Below are 16,441 nucleotides of genomic sequence, written 5' to 3' on the forward strand. Positions count from 1 at the left end.
CTCTCCATTCTGAGAATTTACCATTTATTCCTACCCTTTGTTCCCTGTCTTTTAGCCAGTTCTCAGTCCATGAAAGGACCTTCCCTTTTATCCCATGAAAGCTTAATTTACATAAGAGCCTTTGGTGAGGGACCTTGTCAAAGGCTTTCTGGAAATCGAAGTACACTATGTCCACTGGATCCCCCTTGTCCACATGTTTGTTGACCCCTTCAAAGAACTCTAATAGATTAGTAAGACACGATTTCCCTTTACAGAAACCATGTTGACTATTGCTCAATGGTTTATGTTTTTCTATGTGTCTGACAATTTTATTCTTAACTATTGTTTCAACTAATTTGCCCGGTACCGACGTTAGACTTACCGGTCTGTAATTGCCGGGACCACCTCTAGAGCCCTTTTAAAATATTGGCTTTACATTAGCTAACTTCCAGTCATTGGGTACCGAAGCCGATTTAAAGGACAGGTTACAAACCTTAGTTAATAGTTCCGCAACTTCACATTTGAGTTCTTTCAGAACTCTTGGGTGAATGCCACCTGGTCCCGGTGACTTGTTAATGTTGAGTTTATCAATTAATTCCATAACCTCCTCTAGTGACACTTCAGTCTGTGACAGTTCCTCAGATTTGTCACCTACAAAAGCCAGCTCAGGTTTGGGAATCTCCCTAACATCCTCAGCCATGAAGACTGAAGCAAAGAATCCATTTAGTTTCTCCGCAATGACTTTATCGTCTTTAAGCGCTCCTTTTGTATTTCGATCGTCAAGGGCCCCACCGGTTGTTTAGCAGGCTTCCTGCTTCTGATGTACTTAAAAAACATTTTGTTATTACCTTCGGCTAGCCAAAAACTCCATTCTTCAAACTCCTCTTTGGCTTTTCTTATTACACTCTTGCACTTAAGCTGGCAGTGTTTGTGCTCCTTTCTATTTGCCTCACTAGGATTTTACTTCCACTTTTTAAAGGAAGTTTTTTTATCTCTCACTGCTTCTTTTACATGGTTGTTAAGCCACGGTGGCTCTTTTTTAGTTCTTTTACTGTGTTTCGTAATTTGGGGTTTACATTGAAGTTGGGCCTCTATTATGATGTCTTTAAAAAGGGCCCATGCAAATTGCAGGGATTTCACTTTAGTCACTGTACCTTTTAACTTTTGTTTAACTAACTCCCTCATTTTTGTATAGTTCCCCCTTTTGAAATTAAATGCCACAGTGTTGGGCTGTTGAGGTGTTCTTCCCACCACAGGGATGTTGAATGTTGTTGTATTATGGTCACTATTTCCAAGCGGTCCTGCTATAGTTACCTCTTGGACCAGCTCCTGCGCTCCACTCAGGATTAAATCTAGAGTTGCCTCTCCCCTTGTGGGTTCCCGTACCAGCTGCTCCACGAAGCAGTCATTTAAAATATCAAGAAATTCCATCTCTGCATTTCATCCTGAAGTGAAATGTTCCCAGTCAATATGGGGATAATTGAAATCCCCCACTATTATTGGGTTCTTAATTTTGATAGCCTCTCTAATTTCCCTTAGCATTTCATCATCACTATTACAGTCCTGGTCAGGTGGTCGATAATAGATCCCTAATGTTATATTTTTATTAGAGCATGAAATTTCTATCCATAGCGATTCTATGGAACATGTGGATTCGCTTAAGATTTTTACTTAATTTGAATCTACATTTTCTTTCACATATAGTGCCACTCCTCCCTCTGCACGGCCTGTTCTGTCCTTCCGATATATTTTTTACCCCGGAATGATTGTGTTCCATTGATTGCTCTCAGTCCACCAGGTTTCTGTGATGCCTATTATCTCAATATCCTCCTTTATCACGAGGCACTCTAGTTCACCCATCTTATTATTTAGACTTCTAGCATTTGTGTACAAGCACTTTAAAAGCTTGTCCTTGTTTATTTGTCTGCCCTTTTCTGATGTGCCAGATTCTTTTTTATGTGACTGTTTATCATCTGATCCGGCCCTTACATTATCCTCTTCCATCCTTTGTTCCTGACTATAACCTGGAGATTCTCTATCATCAGACTCTCCCCTAAGAGAAGTCTGTGTCCGATCCACATGCTCCTCTGCAGCAGTCGGCTTTCCCCCATCTCCTAGTTTAAAAACTGTTCTACAACCTTTTTAATGTTTAGTGCTAGCAATCTGGTTCCACTTTGGTTTAGGTGGAGCCCATCTCTTCTGTACAGGCTCCTCCCATCCCAAAAGTTTCCCCAGTTCCTAATGAACGTAAACCCCTCCTCTCTACACCATCGTCTCATCCACACATTGAGACTCTGAAGCTCTTCCTGCCTACCTGGCCCTGCACGTGGAACTGGGAGCATTTCTGAGAATGCCACCATAGAGGTCCTGGATTTCAGTCTCTTCCCTAGCAGCCTAAATTTGGCTTCCAGGATATCTCTCCTATCCTTCCCTATATCATTGGTACCTACATGTACCATGACCATTGGCTCCTCCCCAGCACTACACATAAGTCTGTCTAGATGCAGCTTAAAATGGAGAGATTCAGCTCAGTTGATACAAGGAGAGTAGATGTGTAGTCCTTAGCTTCTGGAGCAAGGCCTGACTAAAGGTAACTCTTCCTTGAAGGAAAGGAGTACTTTTTTTGTTGATGCATTTATGATGGGCTTATTCTTGGATACTAGCTTGCAAGAGCGCCGCCAGGGTTTTTGGCACCCTAGGCGGGGGTCCTTCCACGCTCCTGGTTGTTGGCAGCAATTCTGCGGTGGGGCGGGGGTCCTTCCGTGACTCCTGGTCTTCAAGGCACTTTGGCGGCGGGTCCTGGAGCAAGTGAAGGACCCACTACAGAACTGCCGCTGAAGACCCAGAGCGCGGAAGGACCCCCCCGCCGCCGAATTGCTGCTGAGGGTGTCAAAATGCCGCCCCCCCCCGCCTAGGTCGCCTAAATGGAAGTGCCAGCCCTGCTAGCTTGTGAACCTAGTTGGGGCCCCAAGTCTTAGAGGAGCCCTCTGAAGGCCTCTGTACTCATATTCCATCTGTAGGACATCTCATCTGTGGTTCATCTTCATATGTGCTTGATTGATGAACCCTGGAAGGGGCAGATTATCCAGGGCTCAGCTCTCTTAAGACCATACTGATGCACTGAAACACTCAGATGCTGCAGAGCAGAGGCCTGGCTGACTGCTGGAGACTGGCCCAGACCTGAGGGATACCCTGGCACTGGAATGCTGATGAGTCGCACAGCAGACAAAGATATGCAGACTTGCTATCAGATTCAGAAGGACATGTGGCTAGGGTTGCCAGGTAGAAAACAGACCCTGGTGGCTCCAGTCAGCCCCGCCGACAAGGCTGTCAAACGACTGGTCGGCAATGCAGCGGGGGCCCAGGGCTAAGGCAGGCTTCCTACCTGCCTTGGCTCCATGCAGCTCCTGGGAGCAGCCACCAGATCCCTGCAGCCCCTAGGCGCAGGGAGGCTCCACGCACTGCCCCTGCCCAAGTGTTGGGTCTGCAGCTCCCACTGGCTGAGAATTGCAAGCAGTGGGAGCTGCGGGTGTGGTGCCTGCGGGTGTGAGGGCAATGAGTGGCGCCACAGAGCCTCCCTGGCTGCCTAGGCATCTAGGGACCACAGGGACCTGGTGGCCACTTCCTGGGAACCACAGTAAGGGGTCCCCCACCCCCTCCGACTCCCCAATCCCCTGCTCCATCCCAGAGTCCTCTCCCACACCCCAAGTCCCTCATCCCTGTCCCCACCCAAAAGCCCGCACCCCTAGCCAGAGCACTCGCTCCCATGCACCCCACCCCCTGCCCCAGCCCGCTGCAAGAGAGTGAGAGTGGGGCGACGGAGGGAGCAACGGGGGCAGAGGGGATGGAGCAACCAAGGGAGCGGGGATGGAGTGAGTGGGAGGCAGGGCATGGGCGGGGCAGGGGTGTTTGGTTTTGTGCTGTTAGAAAGTTGGCAACCCTACATGTGGCAGACTATTTTGTCATCTCTTGGATAGTTTTCTGTACTTGGGTCAGAAGTGACTAACTTTGAGATGTTCATTTGAGAAATTAGACAGATACCATAATGGTAACTTTTAGGTTTACTTGAATTGCTTCCCAGGTATGATAATATGTTGCAAGATCATGTGGAAGCTATTAGTTCTGGTACTGCAATGGTGATGTACTTATCAAACCAAATTCAAAATTAATTTATTATAGGATCAAGAAAAGTACAGCAGACTGTTTTCAGCAAGGTTAAGAAAGCTAACTACTTCTCTTTTATGTGTGATTCCATTCCAGACCTTTCCCAAATGGAACAAACGCCTCAGGTGTTAATGTTCAGACTTTGAAAGATGGAGGGAAGGTCATTCAGAGTTTTGTGAATTTCAGTGAAATCCACACCAGAGGAGCTCAGAGTATTATGGAGGTTATTTTAGAGAAACTGACAAAAAGATGCAGAGAGTCCTGTGGCACCTTATAGACTAACAGACGTATTGGAGCATGAGCTTTTGTGGGTAAATACCCACTTCGTCGGATGCTCTGATAAAGTGGGTATTCACCCACGAAAGCTCATGCTCCAATACGTCTGTTAGTCTATAAGGTGCCACAGGACTCTTTGCTGCTTTTACAGATCCAGAATAACACAGCTACCGCTCTGATACTTGACAAAAGATGGTTTAGATAAGGCTGCTAGTCCTGTTGTCCCCTGCAATGACAAAGCTAATATGGCTGCAGCATACAAACATGTTCAAAATTGAATTTAGCTCATAAATCAGTATGCATCTTTCATCACATGTGGTGCCCTCTCACTGAATCTCATTGGAGAAGCTCCTGAGATGGGGAACCAAGTTGTGTTTTTTGGAGTTGTCTTTTCCATGTCTAGTAGTTGGGATGTGTTTGAAAAAACATATTAGCATTACATTAGAATGGCAAAGCACACAACAAGATGGCCAGCCTGGGTAAAGGCAATCGATCCACTGCAAAATCAGATTTAGGTGTTTTTTGATTCTGTAGACAAGATTAAGACATCACACACATTTAAATTGGAAACTGATAGTCTGCAAATGAACACTTCTTATGGGTTTGTTGCATTGAGGAGACTGCTGCTTCACGGACTGAAATGTTGGGAATATCCACATAGTTCAAAGAACAATGTTCTTGAAAGAGGAAGATAATGCAGATGAACTTGCAAATGATGAAATGTCATCAGATTTCCCTTTAACCCCACACCCCGAAAAAAAATTTTTGAGTGCCAAGTTTTCAATCCCATTAGACACAGTGTCAACACAATTGGACAACAGGATGCATAAGCATGATGGAGTCAGGAAAAGGTTTGCTTTTTTTGGTGGGTGAGAAACTCAAAAGTCTCAGCAGCAAAGATGTAAAAGGCATGCTTGAAACTTAGCAAACAGCTACCCTGAAGATTTAAATTAGGAGTTTTGGGAATGAAATTGAGCTCTCTGCCAGTTTTTGCAAGCAAACTTTTAAGGGAGACTTGGAATCAGAGGCGCCCATTGGTCTCCTTAGCTACATTCTCAAGAGATGCCAGTTTCCCTAACATAAAACAGCATTTCTTTTTTTTTTTGCTTCCTTCCAGTAACCATGGCCACTAACAAAAGGAGTTTCGGCAAACTAAAATTAATCCTGGGGCTGAGAGGATAGGAGTTGCTAACCTGGGTCCAGAGAAGACTCATGCCAGAGAGACAGGATTTATATACCATCCACTGGGTTCATGGGGGACAATAGCTTACCTGATCCCCACTGGCCAATCCATCAGCTCAGTTCATACATTCCTCTCTTCTTCGTCAGCGGAGTGGGGGATCCTTAAAGAGCCACTATCTCTTTTTCCTGCTGGTCCAGTCAAAGATCCCTCCACACTTTTGAGATTGCAAGAGGTTCATTTGCTGTTGATTTCAATGAGACCAGGATTACACACATTCTCCTTGTCTGTACTAAGTTCTGAAATGAATGGTAATAGTTAAAGGACTTGGTAGCTAAAACAGTTTATAGTAAACACATTAATTTTTCAGTCTTAATGCAGACTATTTCAATCAAACTGGTCATATATATAATATATATGAATGAAAAAATATTTGTTATCCCCATGCCCATAGGGAAAGATCATAAATGAATGCTGTGCTTCAGAGCTGCTGCAAAGACTCTCAGTGGAAACTGAAGCGTATGTCTGAATTGATTTATATAAAATTGGAACTCTGTAGTGACCGTTGAAAAGTTGGACTCTTGGGTGTTTTGAGTTTATTTTTCCTTCATGGCTTGTCTGCTGTTCTTTAGATTTATGATGGTGCCATCATGACACATGCTGATGGATTTTTTTCTTTTCTTTTTTAGTTTTTAAGAATTGTTTCAAAGTCAGCACTATGAAATTACATGTTTGGAAAGTAAGAGCTTGTGATAGAGTCTTGGGAGTTTTGATTGCTGTTTTTGTTAACTGTTGTTTCTTATGCTCTTATGATCTCTTTGCTTTAGAATTCTATTTCTGGATTTTCTCCACTCCCTGGTGGTGCTTACCATGTAAATAAAGTGAAACAGTATACTTCTTTTTAACTGCTCTACTTGTGTGTCGCATGGTGTGTAAACAGCTCAGCTGCTTGCTATGTAGTCTTTATGGCTATATGATAACAGTATAGGTTTTGTTTGCTGGCCACCTGCACCCTGCCTACATGTAGGCATTGGCACTGAGTCACTCCCTCATATTCTTACTGAATGCTTCTCCCATGTTAAGATTGGAGAAACTTGCCATTTTACAAATGCCTTTTTTTACACTGTGCATTACATTTAATCTTAGTAACCTTTTATCATGGCTTAATTTTATTTGTTTATTTTCTAGACTGAATCTATTATATTTGTATCACTAGATCTTTTTCCAATGTTAATAACAGCATAATCTTAAAATTGTAAAAGATTTATTGATAGACTCTTAAACAATTTTAATATTGGAAAAAGTTCTGCAATGGGTTGAAAGCATAATAGAATTTAGTATTGAAATGAGAAGTATTTCAGATTTTTTTTATTTTTAACCTGATAGTTGAGCTGAAAGCAAATCTAGTGTTACTGTGTGATATTTCTTTAAATAAAATGTCTTTCCTTTCTGTGCAATGTACATTGTGTCCCATTATTAACAGAAGAATCAAAACTGAACTTCATATGTCTGATGGCTCTTGTATTCAAAAACATAACCTACCTGGTTGGAATAGCAGAATAGATTTACACTTTGCAAATATAGTTCTTTTAAAACTTTTTTTTTAATTTCTTAATTCCGGGTTTCCTGTTGCAAGAGGTAACGATATCTTTAGCACCTAAGCAGAATATTTCAAAGGATGCAGTTCTTAACACTTTCTAAATATTAGTGAGGTTGCCATCTAATGGGCATGTGTTTAGAAGAAAAACACAGAACCCTGAACTCAGGTGTTGACAAGTTTGACAAGGGACACATTCTCTGTGGCGTAAGATCCATCTCACTTGTTGCCTTCAAACTCTGAGGTAACATGGAGACACTGTAGGGTCAACCCAGGAGTGTAGAACTGGAGTGCCTTTTGTATACATATACAGCACTGCAGCAGTGTAGCTGTACTGATGTAGGGGCGCCACTGCAGCTCGTCTGGTAGAGATGCTCTATGCCAACGGGATAGAATTCTCCCATCGATGTAATAAAACCACCCCTAAGAGCAGCAGAAGCTGTGTTGATAGGATACGCTCTCCCGCCAACATAGTGCTGTGCACATGAGCACTTATGCCAGTGTAACATATTTTGCTCAGATGGTGGTTTATTCACATCCCTGAGCAATGTAAGTTATGCCAACATAGGCTGTAGTGTTGATAGAATCTAATGGTATGAAGTCCAGTCTGGATCTGGAAGCCATATAGGAGTGTTGTCTGTGTTGGATCTGACTAAGTGTTGCAATCCAAGCTGGAAACCACATGAAAAAGGGTCCTTGTTGCTCTTCATTCTCTCAGGTGGTAGAGGAGAGCAAGGAGCTCTTGATGGGTCTGAATAAAAGTTATGTACTTTAGTTGATCTTCTTTTACAAGGGGCTAAGTGGTGAGAGTTTGAAAATGTACTTAACTGTTGGAAGCAATGATGCTTGGTGTCTTTCCTTTTCTTCTAACCAAGCTTAGGTCAGGTATGGTATAGGAACTTGAATGCCATCAAGCAGATACAGGTAAAGTATCATCATTTGTCCTTGTCATTATTGATGAATTTTCCAAGCTATGGCATGGGAAAGTGAGAAAAGTGTTTGCATCTCCTATGCAGTAGATCTCCATACTTAAAGTTCTTTCACATCATTAAGCACAAGGGTAGCTTTGGACTACAGCTAATTTGGGTACTAATATATAAAGAAGACCAGGATGGGGAAGTAAAGAGGCCGATGGCCCTAACCCATGGCTGCCAATTTCTCTTTATTGAGGGAATGTACATGCAGCAGCTGCATTTCCCCTAAAGTATCGGGAGGCATTATAAATTCTTGAAGTACATTGCCTCCCAGAGTTTTCTCTACAGCAATTTGGTTCTGTACTGCCTCCTACTCAGAGCTGTGCTTGTGTCCTGCTGTAATGTCTGGACAGATTTTTCATGATTAGCATCTATTTGCTTCCTTCCAGGCTCTGGAACAGACAGGACCATTGACTTACTGGAGGTGTTTGTTTGCTTGTTTAAGTTTATAATATGGTACTCTGCTAATCATAGTAACCTTCTATGTTCTGAATCTGTTTTTGCATACACTTTTCGTATGGCTTTAGGCAAATCTTATATCTTGAGAAGGAATGTTTGGTCTTTTGGTTAGAAGAGGAGTCTGGACAGCAACACCTTGATTCTATTCCTGGCTCTTACCGCTGACTTGCTGTGCAACTCTGGAAAACTTGCTTAGGTTCCTGGGCCACAATTTACCCTTCTGTAGAATGGTTGTATTAACTAATATCCACTTATGGTAGTTTAATTTGCATACGTACTCTATTATCCTTGGCTGCAAGGTGGAGTAAAAATGCAGAGTATTGTTGCTCTCCTGTCTGAGACGCATCTATTTCAGTGTCAAATTTATACTACTGAGTGTTTAATCCCTTGATGCCTGCGTTGAATTTCATAATACATACCATCAACGCTATCTGAAGTGATGTAGAATTTAAAAATCTAGGGAATACTTCCTTTTAGCAAATCTAATTTTGAAAAAAATTCTATTGAGATATAACATATTCATCACATGGCTTAGTAATGCTTCTTTCCCTTGTGTTCCATTCCTCTCTTTTCCCTTTAACTTCTAGTCAAACTACCTTTAACCTTTAAAACAAGGGATCCCAGTAGGAAACTGTTGTTTTTTGATAAATTTTATGTGTATAAAGGGCAGAGAACTCAGAATAATGTGGTTAATGGCTTATATACACTAAAGGAATCTTTTATGCGGGGTTTTCATTGCTTTCAAAGCCAAGTTGAATGGGCTCCATTTATTTTTAAAAAAATGGGTATTTTATTCTTTATTCTATTGAAATCTAAGAATTCCTTTTAAATCAGTCTTTTCATTCCAATATTTTATTCTGATTAAATTTATTACACTAAATTGTATCTGCTAAATCCCTGCCCCAGAGAATATAGTCAAAGCTATTAAAGGCCAACAAAGACAAGACCCAGTATCGCCATTCTGTTAATTAAGGGTATGGACAACTTGAGGAGGAATATGAGGAGAGAAGTGGCTTGAAAGGAAGTATTTATGAGGAAAGAGAGAGGGAAGAATGTGCTCGCTGGACAAACCTAGGGAGGATAATGTAAGTGTAGTATGCAGTATCAGTTGTGGCATTTGGTTAAAATTTGAAGACCTAGTAACTTCCCTTAGCTCTTTGTATGCTCATTACATTAGGTGAGCTTTGACATGTATTGTAACTGACAGTCTCTTCAATGAAGACCTGATGTTGCATTAGAGTCCCTTCCTGGAATGTATCTATGAGCCCTTACAATCTGGGGTACAGGAGTAGCTGGTCCTTCATGGATTCTTCATCTGGCTAAAAAAAAAAGTTTCATTAAAATAATAAGTGAGTGATGCTTACAGTTGGAATGAAGCATATACACTTTTATTTTCTCTGGAGCTCTGATGGTAGAACCTTTGTTAGTCTGCATGAATAAAGGCACACAAATGAGCAAAAGAGAAGAGAAAAATAACTAGCAAAATTGAAGAAGGTTTTGTCCTATTTGGACCAGCAGGACAGAACTGAAATGAGGGGAGCCTGGAAGAGAGAGAGCGAGCTAAATTTAGTCCAAGAGAGGGTCAATCAAGGCATGTACATGGATGTGTTTTAGCAGGGGGAATAAGAAGGATACGGTTATTTTTGATGATATTAAAGGGGTGGATGCAGCGATTGATTTATGCATGTGCCATTTTGTCATGTGCATTGTTGCACACATACACTAGGTATAAGTGCAAATACACAATGTATGTGGGAGCATCAGGCATTGTGTGTTTGCAGTTTGGCCAGGATTACATATAATTTGGAAAATATAAACCAGTCTAAAAAATTTGACCTTGGAAGACATGACAGTTGCACTACCATCAGCCCTTACTATGAGGGAGCCTTCTCCCTGACATCCTTGGCCAAGTGTTAGATCCACTCCAACCCCTTAGTCCTCTGAGCATCCCCCGGAGTGCCAAGCTGCTTATCCACTGAACACTCGCAAAATTACCAAACTGCTGTTCCGAAGGAACGGTACACTGCAGCTAACTAGTTACTCCCTAGACCCCAGCTCACACCTAGACACATAACGTGAATCTGTTTACAGTGAAAATTTGAATAAGTTGATTTAACAAAGAACAAGGATTCAAATGATAGCAAACAGAAATATTGGAGAAAAGGATTACAGATAATATCAGTGTGTGTTCTATAGCCTAAAGTTACTTAGTAAGATGCCCTCTTGTCTAATATGCTCGTGCTTTACCCAGAGTCTTTCCCACAGTGTTTCTCCACCAGGATAGTTGAGACCACCCTTTCTAACTCCTTCACAAGATCAAGACCTCTGGCAACTTGTCTCCCAAGATGAAGGATGGCTGGACATCTTTCTGTATCCCTAGAAATGTTAGACCAATCCTTTGTTTTTCACCTGTAAAACAAGGTGTGTTCACCCTACCTGCTAATTTCTTCCCTCTGCAGCATCTTCATTGCTCACTGAGTCAATGCTGAATTGACTTCCATGGTAGGACATATAATGTAAATTGGTTAAACTTGGAGAGAAGTATTTCCCATCTTCTGTTGTAGTGGACTCAGTCTCAAGGCACACTACTTCAGAGTGACCTACCCTTAACTGTAAGGCCTTATGTACATATATTAGAAATTATGTTCTTATCTCCTTCCATATTATCTGTATGTGCATTTCACAAAGATTATGATCAGTGTGACACAGGCCTTCAGTAGAAACATACTGTGACTCTCTTTAGTGAAATAGAATGTAAATATCAGACCCCGGGAATACCTATAACCCTTATGTGTCACTGTGCCCTTTGCCATTTGTCATCAAGAGGTCCTTGGGTCACATCTGGTACAGAATGGAGGCAACAGAGAGGAATTAGGAGGGAATCTAAATTCACTTTTGGAGAGACTGGACCTAATTCTGGTGTAAGAGCAGAGCAGCTCCATTCACTTGAATACAGTCACTCTGGATTTACCTTGAGCTGAGTTTAGAATCTGGTCCATGGAGTCTGTGCTTGTGTCTGGGCATACAAGAGGTGGATGATATAAGACTGGGAAGGGGAAACGTCATGTGGGAACTGGCTACATAATAAAGGTAGCTGAACCCTGGGATGAAGTGTCTGAGAGAACATTGAGGGGGATAATGGTGAGTTCAAAGCAGAAGGCGGATGAACAGGCATTGAAGGACTGAAGTGCTAGTGAAAGTACATTTAGCGAAAGTAGGATAATAGCCAGGTGAGCAGAGATTTGTAGAAACCCCAGGTGAAATCTTGGCTCCATTGACATGAAGGGTAAAACTTTCACTGACTTAATTGGGGCAAGGATTTCACCCCAGGAGCTGTCTGAATACCCTATTTCTGTGGTTAAATGCACTAGTAATGCATTTGATTGCGGTGTTGTGTGTGGGTGGTAAACAAAGATCCCCAATCCTGCAAACACTTAGGTCTTGCATTTAAATTTGGAAAATGTAGGTAGACACATTGAAGTCACTGAAACTGCTCCTGTGCTTAAAATTAAGCAAGTGTGCAAATGGCTGCAGGTTTGAGCACTTAATGCCGCCAGGTTTTTAAAAATTCAGATATTCAAAAGTGCACTTAGCCACACAAACCACAGACTGTACAGAAAAACAAGAAAACTACAGAACATTTTGAGTCATCGGTTAAACTTTTCCAGTCTAACCTGATGCACTAGCTCTAGTCAAGGTAGCAGCAGTACTCAGGGGGAAAAAGGTTTGGGGGGAATGTTTTTGGTTTTATCTGTAATGTATTGTAATTATAAACAAGAACAATATGCGTGTGGGGGGGAGCATGTTTTTATATTTCAGAGCTCACAGATTGCAAATTACATGTAGGCGTCTTAAAACAGCTGGCTCTCCTGGTTACCTAATTTCCTCCTCTTGAGAGCAAAATATAGAAAAGATAATAACAAAAGTAGTATAAATGTCAGTGTCTGAATGCTGGGAAGAAATTTATCTGGTTTACCAGCTCTACTGACCAATCACATCTACTCCGCAGTGGTGAGCTTATTACAGACTAAAGCCCTGATCTTACAAACATGTATGGTCATACATAACCTTATTCACATAAGTAATCAGTCTTCAATGGGCCACTGCTCATATGAGTAAAGTTGCACACTTGTTTAAAATAAAAATGCAGATAGGATGTCAGTGATTAACAAGTTAGCCTGCCCAAGAAGTGGAATAATCTGCAAAGTAAACAGTTAAAGCTCATAGTGTTAGTTAATTAGACAGCGGTTTGAAAACAAGTTTTCTCTAATTTAGTAACATAAAGCAAAGGCATCCACTTCTACAAATGATAGAAAGAAGCAATATGAGCCCTCCTTAAGTTAGAAAATGTGGAATGAAACAAAGTTAATTCCTTTGGAGAACTCAGGAAGTACAATTGATAAACATTGTTGGGTATGTATTTTACAGTTGTATCAAGCATGGTAAGTCTAGGTAAAGGGTGCATGTATAGAAACACTATTTGATTTTATTCATTTGTGTGTATACATATATAGTGGCAAATTGCTGGTACTGTTATGCTGGGTCTCGCGCTTTCTCTTCTTTGGGGAAGGTTCAGGGCTCCATTGCTTGTCTCAGAACCGGTATTTTAATTACCCCACTAGTGTCCTTGAGGAGGGGAGTGGAGAGGGAGGGACCTGGGCCCGCCCTCTTCTCCAGGTCCCAACCCAGGACCTTGAGGTTTGTGATGAACCACTTGAACTAGCGGTTCCTTCCCCTGGGCTACTTCCCTCTCCTGCCCTTCAGCTTGGGAAGGGGCTTCTTGCCCTCCTTTTACACAAGTCAGGTGCCCCTTACCTAGGGTTTCTTTTGGATTTCTCAGCCCACCACAGCACTCCTCCAAATTTTCCTTTTATCTCTCTTCAAAACTGTTCTCTGCTCCAACCAAACCTTCCTGCTCCAACTCCCACACTAAAGCAGGGGTTTTTATCACATGACTGACTGCTGGTGCTCTAATTGGCTTCAGGTGCTCTAGTTAATCTATAGCAAACCTTCCTTCCCTTGCAGGGAATAAGGCTCCCTGCTAACACTCTCCTGCTGCCCTCTGGCCATGCTGTATCATAATATACACAAATGAATAAAATCAAATAGTGTTTCTAGCCATCCAGGACAAATTTATTTTAGGATCAAACAGTTAAACAATTTCAAATGATGTCCAGAAAGTCTTTTTTCTTATGTGGTGTAAATACAGATTTGCTCAATTGCAATGGTAGATTGAGAAATTTTTCAACACACATTTTTTATTTATTTGAAAGAGATGGAGGGGGTTAGGAACGGTGGCGGGGACTGTATGGGTAAAGTAGAAACCCGTAATTATTCCGTTCTAGATCTTGCTGTACACTCACATGGTCACAGCATATAATGTGTGCCATTGTAATTCATAAATGCTGAATAGTAATGCCTTATGTTTGTAACTGTCTTTGCATGCTTCAATCTTAATTGTCGATTTCACATGGCACTCCACATTCCAGGCCCTCCTGCAGCAAAAGGAAATAATTAGCTGGTTTGAATCTGTTTTTCTTTGTACTGTTTCATTGCAAGAGCTAATGTCAGGCTATCAGAGTTTGTGTTATCAAAGTACATTCGGAAATCAAAAGATTACGGTAGTTTTTTATCAATTTTTAAACTCTTTTATAAAAACATAGTTTGAATGAAACAAATCTTACAGCTGAATCCATTTCCTTTTTCATCTTTCCCCCATTAAAGTCAATTTATGTAAGTTTATAAGGAACTTAGTGTCAAGGTCTTATTTTCCATTAAGTTTGCCCACTTTGTGTTTCTGAACAAGTGAAGAAAAGTGAAATGTCACAGCATATTGTATCTCCAATTCTCACTCTTTATTATCTTTTGGTTTTAGGTGGTAGAGTGACCAGCCCCAGGATTAAAGATAAACTATTCTGAAAAAGTTGATTTTTTCTACCTGACTCAGAATAATGGATATAAAAGACCGAAGACACCGCTCTCTAACAAGAGGTCGCTGTGGGAAGGAATGCCGCTATACAAGTTCTTCATTGGACAGTGAGGACTGCCGAGTACCAACTCAGAAGTCCTATAGCTCAAGTGAGACATTGAAGGCCTATGATCATGACACCAGAATGCACTACGGAAATAGAGTTTCTGACCTAGTTCACAGGGAGTCAGACGAGTTTCCAAGACAAGGTATGTGTAAGGCACAACAATTTTTTTTCTATTTTTTTGGTCCCAATAATCCCCGGTACACTAGCCGCTGTCAGTAATGTATATGTCTGCATGCCAGTAGCATTAGAAATGCATGTAAAATGGAGAAAGGATAATGCTTGTAATTTTACCTGTTTAAAGCCGGAACAGGGTTGCATTTTCTTTTAGGAAATTCATTCCCTTCCATTGTCACATTAAGCTGGGAACATTTAGGCTTCCGATCCTGTCAGAAGTCACTTTCTGTAAGTGAGGCAAACCTAGATCACTGTGTTAACATATATTTTAAATAGAGAAGCACTAATGACTCCTAACCAGCTGTCATATTTGTCATATATTGGCAAATATTATAACCTTACAGTATGTCATCTGTATTAGTTTTAGGTACAATAGTGACATTTTCACGTTGCTTTTTGTTTCTTTGATAGATTGGCTGTATTACTAAAATGAGTAAAACATTGTGATTAGCATACAGTAATTACTAATCTGGTACCTTGGAATTTCTCCCCTGTTTCTAACGTGTATAATAGAAATAGGATGCTGTTTCTTTTGGCTTCATTTTGTCACTGCAGTTGGCTTATACTTTATTTAATAAAACAAATAGCAGGAGGAAACACATAATTAATAAATGGCTATAATATATTAGCACCTCACTGAGATTCTAAAACTCATATTAAATTTCAACTTTACACAATTCCCTTTGTATTAACATATATGCAATTTGAATATGCAATATAAAATTGTTTGCTTCAAATATCTACCTCGATTCTATTGAATGAAAGAGAATCTAAACTTCTCTAAGAAATAGCTTAAAATATTTCTCTTTCGGTTAGTTCCTCACTGAACATGTTTCTGCTTCTATTCTGTGAGTTGTCTTAGTAAAGTGAAACACAGCATAATTCTGTGTGTTTTCGGGTGAGGGGGAGAGACATGTAAACATTGTTTCAGATGAGCAGTCGTTGCTTCATTAGATTTGTCGTAAACAGATAGCTAAGGGTTAATGCCTCTTTTACCTGTAAAGGGTTAAGAAGTTCACCTAGCCTAGCCGACACCTGACAAGAGGAACCAATGGGGAAACAAGATGTTTCAAAAGGAAGGAGGGAAGTTTCCTTTGTTTAATCAATTTTTCAGTTTTTCAGCTGGAGGGGAAAAGATCAAGGAACCAGTCTCTTATCAGAGTAGTAAGTTTTAGAAAGGAATAAATAGGTTTATGTTTATTTTCTTTTGTACTTGTCTTGGTGCAAATTAAGGGAATTATCAAATTTGGGTATTCTTGTGTGTATTGAGATTTTTGCCCAGGGGAACATCCTGTGTTTTCAAGTTATTGTCTGTGAGATTAGCTGATATGCTGTCTCCGAGAGGCTTTTTTTCTTTCTTTTACCTTTCTTTTCTTTAATTAAAAGCCTTCTTTTTAAGAACCTGATTGATTTTTCCTTGTTTTACGATCCAAGGAGATTGGATCTGGACTCACCAGGGAATTGGTGAAGGAGTCTCTCGAGGCTACCCAGGGAGGGGAAGGTTTTGGGAGGGGAAAGGGAGTGATCCAGACACTGAGAATTCTGGATGGTGGCAGCAATACCAGATCTAAGCTGGTAATTAAGCTTAAAAGTGTCCATGCAG

General features: G+C 41.0%; 1 protein-coding gene across 2 annotated transcripts in view; it reads left to right on the plus strand.

Annotated features, from left to right (window-relative positions):
- The window catches only part of TENM2 (teneurin transmembrane protein 2), a 2,274,099-nt gene that overhangs the window by 1,421,353 nt on the left and 836,305 nt on the right, over nucleotides 1-16,441 (plus strand). For both annotated transcript variants that reach the window (XM_050962494.1, XM_050962493.1), the window contains one exon: nucleotides 14,505-14,806. In XM_050962494.1, the coding sequence (XP_050818451.1) occupies nucleotides 14,581-14,806 (226 nt within the window). In that variant the 5' untranslated portion in view covers nucleotides 14,505-14,580. The remainder of the gene's footprint in view (nucleotides 1-14,504; nucleotides 14,807-16,441) is intronic.

Source organism: Gopherus flavomarginatus, chromosome 7 (assembly GCF_025201925.1).
Source record: "Gopherus flavomarginatus isolate rGopFla2 chromosome 7, rGopFla2.mat.asm, whole genome shotgun sequence".
NCBI lineage: Eukaryota > Metazoa > Chordata > Testudines > Testudinidae > Gopherus > Gopherus flavomarginatus.